The 14,074-nt window shown below is 33.6% G+C and overlaps 1 protein-coding gene across 1 annotated transcript in view; it reads right to left on the bottom strand.

Annotated features, from left to right (window-relative positions):
- Positions 1 to 14,074, bottom strand: part of CFAP47 (cilia and flagella associated protein 47) — a 423,400-nt gene that overhangs the window by 338,525 nt on the left and 70,801 nt on the right. Inside the window, exon 22 of the mRNA XM_074358969.1 lies at positions 9,623 to 9,764. Within this exon, the coding sequence (XP_074215070.1) occupies positions 9,623 to 9,764 (142 nt within the window). The remainder of the gene's footprint in view (positions 1 to 9,622; positions 9,765 to 14,074) is intronic.

Below are 14,074 nucleotides of genomic sequence, written 5' to 3'. Positions count from 1 at the left end.
AAACAGCCCCCTCCATTACCAACATCCTCCACCACAGCGGTACATTCATTACACATGAACCTCCAATGACATGTCATTATAACCTAATATCCACTGTTTACATTAGGGATCATTCATGGTGCTGTACATTCTATAGGTCTGAACAAATGTATAACAACATCTATTCACCATTATAATTTCATACAGAGGAGATTCACTGTCCCCCAAATCCTCTGTGGTCTGCCCATTCATTTCTCTCCCCCCACAACCCTTGGAAACCACATACCTCTTCCAAAATGTCATGTGGCTGGGATGATACAGCATGTAGCCTTTTGAGATTAGATTCTTTCACTTACTAATACACATTTAAGGTTCTTTCATGTCTTTTCATGACCTGATAGCTCATTCTTTTTTAGTGCTGAATATTCTACTGTGGATATACCACAGTTTATTTATCCATTCACCTAATGAAGAACATCTTGGTCGCTTCCAACTTTCAGCAATTATGAACAAAACTGCCATAAAAATTTACAAGCAGGTTCTTGTGTAGACCTAAGTTTTCAACTTCTTTGGGTAAATACCCTAGGAGAGTGATTTGCTGGATCATACGGTAAGAGTATGTTTAGTGTGGGAAGAAACCACCGAATGCCCAACTGTTTTCCAAAGCAGAAGTATCATTTTACAATCCCATAAGCAATGCAGTCTCACTAGCAACTGCATTCCTACCAATCCCTATTGTTCCACATCCTCATCAGCATGTAGTGTTGTCAGTGTTCTGGATTCTGGCCATTCTAATAGGTGTATAGTGGTGTCTTATTGTTACTTTAACTTGCATTTCCCGGATAACATATGATGTGGAACATTTTTTCATGTGCTTTTTTGCCACTGGCATACCTTCTTTGGTAAGGTGTATGTTCAGATCTTTGGCCTGTTTTGTAATTGGTTTGTTTTTCTTGTTGAGTTTTTAAGACGTCTCTATATTTTGAATAGCTGTTCTTTACCAGATATGTCTTCTGCAAATATTTTCTCCCAGTCAGTCGTTCGTCTTTTTCATATCTTGATAGTGTCTTTTGTAGAGCAGAAATTTTTAATTTTAATGAGGTCCAGCTTATTCTTTCTTTCATAGATCCTGTCTTTGTTGCTATATCTAAAATGTTACTGCCAAACTCAGTGTCATCTAGATTTTTTTCCTATGTTATCTTCTAAGAGTTTTATAGTTTCGCATTTTATTTTCAGGTCTGCAATCCATTCTGAGTTAGTTTTTGTGAAGGGTATAAAGGGTATAAAGGGTATAAAGTCTATATTTAGATTCATTTTTTTTGCATGTGGATGTTCAGTGGTTCAGGACCATTTTTTAAAAAAGCCTATTTATTTGGAATTGTATTTCCTCTACTCCTTTGTCAAAGATCAGCTTACTATATCTATGTGGGCCTAGTTCTGGCCTTTTTTTTCTGTCCCACTTCTTCCACATAGATGGTTAGAGGGGACTGGAGTTGGATATTTCCCTTCCCCAAGGTCAGTTATGTTCTGATAAAAAGGTTAGGATCTGGTCAAATAGCTTCTCCTGAGGGAGAACCTGGTTAAGCAGAAGAGAAGACTCAGCTCCTGCACATTTCAAAATAATTCCTCTTCCTCACCACTGCCAGAAGCATGAGGGAATTTTTCTCCACTATTTGCTGAGAGAACCAAGTTAAGCTCCTAAAAGCAAAATTCACAGAAATGTGAGAGGCCTTCATGACTGTGGCCCCAAGGAAATTTCCTCTCAGACTTGTTCATGCTGAGCCTCCAGCAATTCATCAATTACAGTTCATGTTTTCTTATCCAGGAATTGATTCCTGAAGTGACTTCTGCCCATGGATTTCTGTTCCATTCCAGTAAGTTGTGATTCTCTGTATTCACCCATTAGTCTCTCCATTTTGAGAGGCATCAGTTTGCCCTGTGACCTCACTTATAGATCTAAGAAGATATTTTTTTTCAGTCTGTTTTGATTTTTAACTTGTTCTTAGGATAGAGTGGTGACTTCCAAGCTTCTTACATGCTGGACCAGAAACCAGAACTGAAAATCTATACTTTTTAAAACTTACCTTGGAGATATTTGTCATCCTTAATGAAAACTCAAGCATCTTAGAAGTTTATGGGAATAAAAGTCCAGGAAAGAAACCAGTTTCTGATCCAAAAACTCATGTATCTTATAAGTGGTTTTATTATACTACTGGAATTAAAAGATGCTTTGGCAGGAAGTCTGAATATGTGGGATAAGAGAAATGTGTAGATGGTGTTCATCATTGTGTCACTCTCAACTCTGGACATGAGAAATCCTAGAAAAGATGATGCTATGGCACATATCCAAAAAACAGCACATCTAAGATATTCTGCCTATTTGCAAATTGGTACTTGAGGATAATCAGTGAAAATAATAGATTGGTTATATCTTTAAAACTAAAGCACTGTTTTGCCATATTATGTCACCATTTAGAGGCCTCTATTTCATTTATAGAAAGTTACATTCTACCCAACACAGATTATTAGAGAAACATTTTCCAGAGAAACTGAACTGCTCAAGATTAAAGTCTCAAAAACTAATATTTTAGTTCCCCCCTAAACTAAAACATTCATTGGCATCCAGATTGTCAGGAAATGATATAAGAGTTGGTGCTGAAGCCAGCCTTGTGAGACTCATTCATAAACCTAAGAGATACAGGCAAGAACTGAGACTTTAAAGGAACTCCTCAATACAAGGGAGAAAGATATACAGGAAAAATCGACTTAGCAAAAATTGAAACAATATAGTTAACAGAAAAAAAGTTCAAATAATTTCTAATACAGAGATAAAATGTTGCTTTCATTAAAAATTCTGTAAGAAATAATAAAAAAGTTTAAAACTTTTATTAGTTTAAAATCACCAAAATAATTTTTTAAGACATAAAATATCATCAGATAAAAATATCCTAGGAATTAAAACAAAAAGATGAGGAAAAGGAAAACAGTGTGCAGATTCATCAAAAAAGTAAAAATAGACTTAGCATGTGATCCATCAATCCCACTCCTGGGCATATATCCAGAGGGAACTTTAATTCAAAAAGATACACGCACCCCAGTGTTCATAGCAGCACTATATACAATAGCCAAGATGTGGAAGCAACCTAAATATCCATCGACAGATGACTGGATAAAGAAGTTTTGGTATATTTATACAATGGAATACTATTCAGCCATAAAAATAATAAAATAATGCCATTTACAGCAACATGGATGGACCCTGACATTGTCATTGTAAGTGAAGTAAGCCAGAAAGAGAAAGAAAAATACTGCATGATATCACTTATATGTGGCATCTTAAAAAAAAAGAAAGAAAGAAAGAAAGAAAGAAAAAGAGGACACTAATGAACTCATCTACAAAACAGAAACAGACTTGTAGACATAGTAAACAATCTTACGGTTACCGGGGGAAAGTGGGTGGGAAGGGATAAATTCGGGAGTTTGGTATTTGCAAATGTTAACCACTATATATAAAAATAGTAACCACTGTATATAAAAATATATAAAAAACAAAATTCTTCTGTATAGCACAGGGAACCATATTCAATATCTTATAATAATCTTTTATGAAAAAGACTATAAAAATGAATTTATGTATATATATGAATGACAGGGACATTATGCTGTACACCAGAAACTGACACATTGCAATTGACTACACTTCAATTAAAAAAAAAAGATAAGGAAAAGGACAAAAAGAGAGAATATATAAGATAATTAAAATATATAACATAATCAAAGACATACAAAATCCAACAAATAGGAATAAGAGAGAGAAACAGAGAAAATGGTGGGAAGGAATTTTTCAAGGAAACAATTTAGGAAAACTTTATAAAATGTTGAAGGACATTAGTTTCCAGACTGGAAAGAACCACAAGAACTTAGGACAATGGTAAAGATAAAAGCGTCACACCAAAGTCATCACTGTGAAATAACGAAGTACAAGGATAAACAGAAGTTTTTACAAGCTTCTAAAGGGAAACTATTCAGTAATATGTAACGAATGGGAAAGAAGAATGGCATCAGACTTCTAAATGCAACAACAGGAGTTAGAAGATAAACAGAATACCTTCAACATTTTGAGGGAAAATGATTTTCAATCTAGAATTCCACAGTCAACCAAATTATCATTCAAGTGTGGGAGGTAAAACAAAGATATTTTCAGATACGGATTTTCTCAAAAATTAAGTCCCTTGTACCTTTCCTTCAGAAGCTCCTGAAGATATAATCTACCAAAACAATGAAGTAAACCAAGAAAACAGAAAGGTAAGGAATTGAGGAAACATGAGATTCAAGATTAAAAAAAGAAAAAAAAAAGTCAAAAGGAATCACCACAAGCAGAGTCAAGGGAAGTCTCTGACAGGAGCTCTGCCACAGGAAAGAAAGCATTTAGCTCATGTTGGCTGAGCAGGAGGATGACATGGTCTAGGAGGGCTGTTTCAAGAGAGTAAGACATGACATATAATCTGGCGGGTTAGACTATGTGGGACACTGCACTGACAGACATATTATAGAGCTTTATGGGATGGGAGGAGTCAGTGAAATACTTTAGAACAATTAAGCAATTATTAACTCCAGAAAAAAAGTTGAAATAAAGGAAATGAAATAATTATGCATGATACCCAACTTGGCTAAACAATGAACACTCTATGATAATAATTAAATCTGATAAAAATTTTAATTGAAAATAAAGGTTTAATTATATTAGGAAAATGGATAAGGAGTTAAGAGTTTCAGCTGAGTAAAGATACCTATCATGAAATAAGTCTTTTCATTAGATAATTAATGAAGAAAATCATTGCCTCAAGGGTGCAGGATAAGCCTTGAGGAGGACAGAAATAATGGTTTACAATTCTGGGTTAGCATTATTTAAATTCAAAAATGAATGCATGTAATTTTGGAGTAAAGACATAACAGCAGGCTTGTGAGCCTCTTACTGAGGCATCATCATCCTACCAAGGTGATGGCTGAGAGAAGCACGGACTTGACCATACCTCCTTGTAAACATAAAAATGGTACAGAGCAGTGGACTTATTCAAAGAAGAACCATGACATACAGTATCAGTCTAAATGGCCCGTTAAAAATATCTAGAATTCATAGGTTTCTGGGGCATTGCTGGTAGAAGAGTAAGAACTTATCATATAGGCATTACCTGCGTAACTCTTGAGGGTAAAAATAGGGGAGCTCCAAACAAAACCGGCATCCTTTGAGAACTAGTTTTCTACAAATATTCAAAAGTCATCTGTTAATTCAAAACCAAAGGCATCATAAGGAGGGATAAAAGGACAAGTTTGAACATGCCAACTTCTACAGGAAGAAATACTACATCTCTGCCTCATTTCATCTGTACCATTTGAATCAATAGTCAATTTTGGTATAGATAAGTTATATGATATAATTAAGTCTGCTTTGACATTTTGACCCTTGGTGTAAATACAATCGTATTTTTTAGAAAGTAAAAAAATTACTGAATCTGAAACCATTAAAAATAGGGAAAATCCCCAGAATTACATATTTACCAATCCTGTGCATAGGGAAGATGATCTAATCTTTAAAGCAATGTTAGAAATCCCAGAGGAAATGATAACTAGATTTCACCATAAAATTATTAAAAAGATCTACTAAAAATGAATAAAACTAAAGGCAAATGACAAATCTTAGAAAATATTGACAGTAAAGATGAAAAAAATTATATTAATAAAGAAGTCACTGACATTTACTGGATACAAAAGCTCAGTGACAAAGGCAAAGTTCATCAACAGATATTTCACAGAAGAAATATATAATTAATAGCAAAGACAGAAAATTTTCATCCTCATGAGCAATTAAAGAAATGAAAATTGAAATGAAGAACTTAATCACACAGAAAGAAATCAAATTTCTTAGATTCAATGTTGGTTAGAGTTGACGCAGGAGGATGGATGAAATAGCACAACCATTTACAAAAGCCACTTTGACAAATATGTATACACTTTAAAAGGAATACAGTCAATTTAGAGACTCTCACTTTCAAAAAAAAATCTAAATAGGGAAAAAGTATTATACACAGAAATGTTCACTACTACAATATTTATATCAGCCAGAAAATAAAAGGAAGCAACCTAAATGCTTATAATTATGCTTAAGTAATTTATAACAGACACTGGGTGAAAGTCCATGGTAGTTTCCAGTGTTAATTTATAAAATTAGTAAGAGTCGGTAACATCCAAGTAAAAGTTTCAATTTAGTGATCATATTTCAACTTAACATAGGCAGTAAGATACCAATTATGTTAAAAAACTAAAAAGCAAAGTATAGAACAAAAGAAGAGTAAGACACCAAATATTAATAACAGTAAGCTCTAAATAGTCACATTCCAAATAATGTTTTCTGTTTCTACATTTTCCAATTTTCCTTAATGATACATCAATTTTTAATTATAAAAAAGTAAATTTTATTTTATTTTTCATTAAAGTAATTTACCTAATTCAGAAAACAAAACTAGATGATAATTATTTTCTTTCCATAAAAAGATGTCTTAAAACAGGGAGAATATTTTAACTTCATGGAGCCTCTCTACCAGCTGTGGAATTCCAAATTCTGTATTTCAAATGAGAGTGAAATAAATCTCTATATTGTATATGCTACTTCAATGAAGCTTCTCTTATTAGGTGCCAAGTATAGTTTTTTTTTTTTAATTGAAGTATAGTTGATTTACAATGTTGTGTTAGTTTCTGCTGTACAACAAAGTGATTCAGTTTGTTTATCTATCTATCCATCTGGCTTATTACAAGATATTGAACATAGTTCACTATATATAAAATAGATAAACAGTAATGTCCTACTGTTTATCTATTTTATATACATTGGTTTATATCTGTTAATCCCAAACTCCTAATTTATCCCTCCCCCTACCTTTCCCCTTTGGAAAGTTTGTTTTCTATGTCTGTGAGTCTGTTTCTGTTTTGTAATTAAGTTCATTTGTATCATATTCTAGATTCCAGATTAAAGTGATATTATACAGTATTTGTCTTTCTCTGTACAACTTACTTCACTTATGATAATCTCTATGTCCATCCATGTTGCTGCAAATGGCAAGATTCCATTCTTTATTTATGGCTGAGTAGTATTCAATTATATCTATATACCACATCTTCTTTATCCATTCATCTATCGATAAACAATTAGGTTGCTTCCATGTCTTGGCTATTGTAAATAGTGCTCCTGTGAACATTGGGGTGCATGTATCTTTTCAGATTAAAGTCTTCTACAGATATATGCCCAGGACTGGGATTGCTGGATCATATGGTAAGTCTATTTTTTTTTTCAGTAAAGGTAGGTTTATTTAGAGAGATACATATTGCATAGAGTGTAGGCTGTGGGAGCCCAAGATTGGGTTAACAAATTGTAACAGACCCCAGCCACTTGTCTTCTTAGAGAAGAGCAAATGTGCTTAGTAACTGCCTTGCTTGCATAGTTGAGGTTTTAGAGAGCACTCTGCTCGACCAGGACCTCGGCTATAAGCGCTGGGCGTGCCTGCTGTTAGATAGTCTTCTATCCCCAAAGCAAGGAACTGGCTGGTCTGGTGGTCTGCTTTAACATATCTATAAGAATGTATCTTGTTCCCCTCTTCTCATGACTTCCCTAAAGATAAACTGTAGGCCCCCAAAGGAACGAGCCTTGGGCTGGAATTGTAAACAAATTACAAAAAGCTGCAGACTCAGAGGTGAGAAGGCTGGTTAGCCAATGATGGGTAAGATCCCCAGAGGAGGGCAACCTAAGACAGGCACAGCCGCCTAAGTCCAAGAAAAATGTTAAGCAGCTGCTTCTCATACGTTCCACCCTGATAAGCTGTAAGGCTCGCTGATGCCAACAGAAACATGATTTACCAAAACATAAAGGGTCTTCAGACCTTGAGCCAGACTCTACAATCTCGATCCCACCCTGTCTTTCCCTAAATTCCTGCATTCCATCACACAACTAGTCTCCAGTAATTCATTACGTCTGGGTGGGACTTCTGCCAGCCAGAACCCACAGTAGGCTGTTTCAAATGGCAAGAGAAAGGCCACCAAGTGTAGGGGTTGGGTGCTCAGGTTAAAGTAAAAGTAGATACACACTCCATAGACAGAGTGTGCGCCGTCTCCAAAGAGGAGGGAGTGAGAGAGGCAGCCTATTTTTAGTTTCTTAAGGAACCTCCATACTCTTGCATACTGTTTGTACCAATTTACGTTCCCACCAACAGTGCAGGAGGGTTCCTTTTTTCTCTAAATCCTCTCCTGCATTTATTATTTGTAGACTTTTGAATGATGGCCATTCTGACTGGTGTGAGGTGATACTTCATTGTAGTTCTGATTTGCACTTCAAATCAGCAATGCTGAGCATCTTTTCATGTGCCTATTGGCCATCCGTATGTCTTCTTTGGAGACAAGTGTACTCAGGTCTTCTGCCCATACTCTGATTGGGTTGTTCATTTTTGTTATTGAGTTGTATGTGCTGTTTATATATTTGGAAATTAAGCCCTTGTCAGTCACATTATTCGTAAATATCTTCCCGTAGTCCATATGTTGTCTTTTCATTTTGTTTATGCTTTCCTTTGCTGTGCAAAAGCTTGTAATTTTGATTAGGTCCCATTTGTTTCTTTTTTCTTTATTTCTATTGCCTTGGGAGACTGACCTAAGAAATCACTGCTACAACTTATGTCAGAGAATGTTTTGCTTATGTTTTCTTCTAGGAGATTTACTGTGTCTTGTCTTATATTTAAGTCTTTAAGCCATTTTGAGTTTATTTTTGTATATGGTGTGAGGGAGTGTTCTAACTTCATTGATTTACATGTGGCTATCCAGTTTTCCCAACACCACTTACTGAAGAGGTTGTCTTTTCTCCATTGTATGTTCTTGTCTTCTTTGTTGAAGATTAAGTGACCATAGGTGTGTGGGACTATTTCTGGGCTCTCTGTTCTGTTCATTGACCCATATGTCTGTTTTTGCAAGCACAACTATTAACTGATCACTATTTTATTATTCATGACAATTAATGTCAGAACCACAAAAATGAAATATAGTACAATACAGACTAGACTTAACTTCTCAAGAAAAATAATTAACCACATAAAATACAATGCAAAGCCAAAGCCAGTCAAAAGTATGGTTTGCAGAGTGCATCAGTTTTATACTTGAATATTTGGAGAAAATGAGTCAATAAATATTCAACAAATAGTTCAAAATATTAATATACTTATCCTTCTTTACTCATACTTAGTCCTTCAGTAACCCCTTCCTTTGGGGAAAACTTTTTTCTTAAATAAAATTTTCTTCATTTTATTTTATAACCAATGTATTTTAAGAATTTCTATTTTTATTTAATCATTTAGAATTGCTTACACAATAAATACAGTACTAAACTGACCTTTGTTTTTAATTATATACTTTTTTTGAAACAAGGGTAAATCATCTGAGATTATATACACGCTATTTATTAAAATTCAATCTCACACCAGGAATCATAAATTTACTTTCTAGTATTTCTTTTTTAAAAAAATAAATATATTCTAATTTTTTAAACTTCTAGCTGCTTAAGTGTACATATTTGATTTATGCCCATCATTGAATGTTTCATATTACATACCAGTAGCTTGAATGTAACATGGTCGAATAAGTGGTGCTGTCTTGGGTATCATAGCAGTATTTGACTTACAACATTGGGTATAAAGTTCTGAAGCCGCGAAGAAATTAATTCGAACTTGAATGCTAAACTTGTAAGTCGCCACCTAACAGACAAAAAATACATTGTACCTGTGACTATTTTTGCTATACAGAACTGATATTTTTTTATTTAAATATAGCTGATATACAATATTATGCTAGTTTCAGGTGTACTACATAGTGATTTGACATTTGTATTTATTATGAGATGATCACCATGATAAATCTAGTAACTGTCCCAATATAAAGTTATTACAGTATTATTGACCATATTCCTTATGCTATATATCACATCCTTCTGCCTTATTTTATAACTGGAAGTTTATATCTCTTAATTCCCTTCACCTATTTCACCTGATTCCATTTTTTATTGTATGTAATTAAATTTCACAACTTGAAGATTTGATATAAATACACATAATGAAAAAAACACCACAATCAAGTTAATTAACATATCCATCACTTCACACAGTTACCTTTGTGTGTGTGTGAGAACACTTAGGATCTACCCTCTCAGAAAATTTCAAGTATAAAGTACAGTACTGTTACCAGAACTAACATATTATCCAGCACCTTACTTCTAGTATTTTCCCAAAGGAACTGAAATCAGAAATTTCAAAGAGCTATCTGTACTCCTGAGTTCACTGCAGCATTATTCACAATAGTCAAGATGTCAAGATATGGAAATAACCTACATATTCATTAAAGGATGAGTGGATTAAAAAATGTGGTACATACATACAATGGAGTATTTTTTAGCTTTAAAAGCAGAAGGAAATCCTACCATTTTCAACATGGATGGACCTGAAGAATATTACGTTAAATGAAATAAACCTGACACAGAAACACAAATAATATGTATGATCTCACTTATATGTGGAATCTAACAGTCAAACTCATAGAAGCAGAGAGGACAATGGTGGTTGCCAGGAACTGGGGGGAGGGAGATATGGGGAGATGTTGGTCAAAGGGCACAATGTTTCAGTTATGCAAGATGAATAAGCTCTGGAGATCTAATGAGACACTACGGATACAACAAAACAGCAGTTTAAAAAAAGACAGTTTCAAAAAGAAAATTACCTGTAACACTGAAAGTACCATTTTTTTTTCCCCAAAATAAGACTTAGTTTATCCTCCATGAGTCCAAAAATAATTCTTAAAAATAAATAAAATTGAAATAATTCCTATGAATTCAAAATGGCCTAAAGACCTAAATATAAAACCTAAAACTATAAACTTTGAAGAAGAAAATGTAGGAGAAAAATCTTTCTTAAATACAATACCAAAAGAATCATCTATAAAAGAAAAAATAATTAAATTGTACTTAATCAAATTTTAAGTATCTGTTCTAGTAATGATAGTGTTAAAAAATTAAAATTACAAGCCAAAAACACATTTCTTACAAAAGATCCAACTTGTATACAAAATATATAAAGAACACACAAAGATTAATAAAACACAAAGTACCCAATGAAAAACTATGTAAAAGATTTGAAAAGACAATTCAGAAAATATATATATGACATATTACCACATAAAAAGATGTTTAACATTATCAGATATGAGATAAATGCAATTTGAAATCACAGAAGGTAACACTTCACATCTATCACAATTACAAAGTGCTAATAAAGATGCAAGCACTTAATATATTTATGAATTGCTGATAGGAATGTGAAATTTTATATTCATTTTGGAAAATAGTTTTCCAATTTCTCAGAAAATTTATTATGTACTTATGAACATAAGACCCAGAATTCCCAGTCCTTGGTGTTTACCAATGAGAAATGAAAACTTATTCATACAAAAACCTGCATGCAAATGTTTTTAGTGGCCTAATTCATAACTGCCAAAACCTGAAAACAAGCCAAATTCCCTCCAAATAGTGAATGGATAACAAACTTTGGTGAATACATACAAGAGAATATTTTTCAACAACAAAATGGAATGAACAAATGTTACACATAATAATATGGATGAATTTGAAATGCATTATTCTAAGTGAGCGAAAATCCAGACTGAAAAGCCATCATACTTCATGTTTTCATTTATGTAATATATAAGTGAAAAGGCAAAATTATAAAAACAAAATGAGATCAGTGTTTGCCCGAACTGAAGGTGGGGGAGAGGCTGACTACAAACAGGCACAAGAAAAACTGAGGAGAGGTAAATTCCAATGAAATATGCAGAATAGGTAGATCCATAGAGACTGCATACAGATTGGTGGCTGCCAGTGGCTGGTGGAAAGAGGGACAGGGAGAAACTGCTTAATGGGTAAAGAGTTTGACTTTGGAGTGATGAAATGTTTTGAAATGAGATAGAGGGGGTGGTAATACTACATTGTGAAGGCACTGAATTGTTGACTTTTAAATGGTTATCTTACATTATAGAAATTGCCCCTTAATAATTAAAAAATAAATAAATAAATGGAGAGGTCAACCAAAGGTTTCCAGGAATTCCTCAGACATCCGACATTTGATAATCTAAGATTTTAGAGAAATAAGAAACAGGAGTTTATTTTTGCAAAATGATTGAGAGACTGTATTATATTAAGTCTCACAAGAGATTATTCTTACTGAAATTAAACAGGTTAACTATTCTTACTAATACTCTCCTATCTTTTAGATGGATGCCTCCGATAGACAAACAACTCACTTGAAAACTGAAATGGCCTAAATCTTTGAATTCTAACTGGCAATTTCCTTCCTCACCTAGAGCTCATCAATTAAAATGTAAGGAACCAGGAGGAGGGTATGTGTGTAGGATATGGAAGTGGCTCTGACCCCAGATATCAATTTTGGAAATCAGATTGCAAATTTTATAAATAATACAACTTATTAGAAATTCAAAATTCTAAAAATAAAATTAATATATAAAAGAACTGAAAATGCAATTGAAGTAATGTCAATGTTAAAATATTTATATATGCAAAATTATTACTGTATTTCAAACTACTCAAGTTTTAAAACATGAAAATGATCAAAATTCATTTTTTCTGAAGACCCATTTATTGTTTATCTACATGCTGATTTTTTATTAAAACTCAACATTTTCTGTTTCAAATAATTTAAAAAAATCAGTCTTGCAGAGAATCCTGTTGCTCTATGGTTTCTTGCTAAGTTTCTAGGAGGGAGAGGAAGAAAGTAGCAAAAATGATATACATTTTAAACGTAGGAAAGGGAAGAACAGTACCATTGACCTACGTAAGATTCTAAGGTCATGACAACAAGCATTGATGATTTCAGTGTTATAGTCATAAAGACCATGCTGAAAATCTGAGAAGTTTTAAGTAAAATGAAGACCTAAATAATAGAATATACTTACAGCTCACCATACATAGTACCCTACTAGGTAAACACTTTGGCTTTCATTTTGTTTTTATTTCACATTAGCTGGCTGCTATGATCTGAAAGTGTCCCCCCAAAACTCATGTCGAAATTCTAACCCCAAAGATGATAGTATTAGGAGGTGTGGCTTTGGGAGATGCTTAAGCATGAGGGGTGAGCCCTCATGATTGGGATTAGAGCCTTATAACTGATGCCTGATAGAGACCCTGATAAAAGAGAAGCCAAGAGATTCCTAGCACTTTCCATCATGTGAGGATACAGCAAGAGGTCTGTGACCCAGAAGGGGGTCCTCATCCTACCATTCTGGCACCATGATCCTGGATTTCCAGTCTCCAGAACTGTAAGAAATAAATTTCTGTTATTTATAAACTACATAGTCTGTGGTATTTTGTTACAGTAGCCAGAAGAGACTAAGACACTCGCCACACTACTGCCAATTTCATCTCCTGTCATAGAATCTTTTGTAAATAATCTATTCTCATAACAGAATTAGAGAAGCACAAAAATACTTTAATATGCTTTATTTCCATGGATGTTTATTTTTACAAATCAGAGTAAGCAACTCATTCCCGTAATAATCTATTTTAGCAGTGATACCAGCACACAGATGTCAAGAAATAAATTGAATAAAGATACATTTCATGTATAAATACTACCTGCTTTCATATTTCAGTCCTTCAAACAAAACAAAATTCTTCTTGGTCTTATTTCCCCTGGAATTTCTTATTATTAGCCATCAGTAACTAATTATATCTTGTCTTATTTCTATTTTTCCTCTTCCGGTGTCTTTTTTTTTAAACTTATTTTGAGTATTTATAGAAATCAATACTTTCTCATCCATGTATTTTAACAGTATATATTTTTAGGTTACTGTCCTAATCTTTGGGTTTTTTAAAATATAATATGGGTGTATTTTAAAGTCAAATAATATCTAAAAGTACGTTTCCCAAAGCAGCACCTCATCTGATTGTGATGGATGGATGTGGGTTCCCAAGAGAATGCAAACTTGAGAGGTTTCATGATTTCCT

Source organism: Camelus bactrianus, chromosome X (genome assembly GCF_048773025.1).
Source record: "Camelus bactrianus isolate YW-2024 breed Bactrian camel chromosome X, ASM4877302v1, whole genome shotgun sequence".
Taxonomy (NCBI): domain Eukaryota; kingdom Metazoa; phylum Chordata; class Mammalia; order Artiodactyla; family Camelidae; genus Camelus; species Camelus bactrianus.
This window is presented reverse-complemented; position numbering and strand designations above follow the sequence as displayed.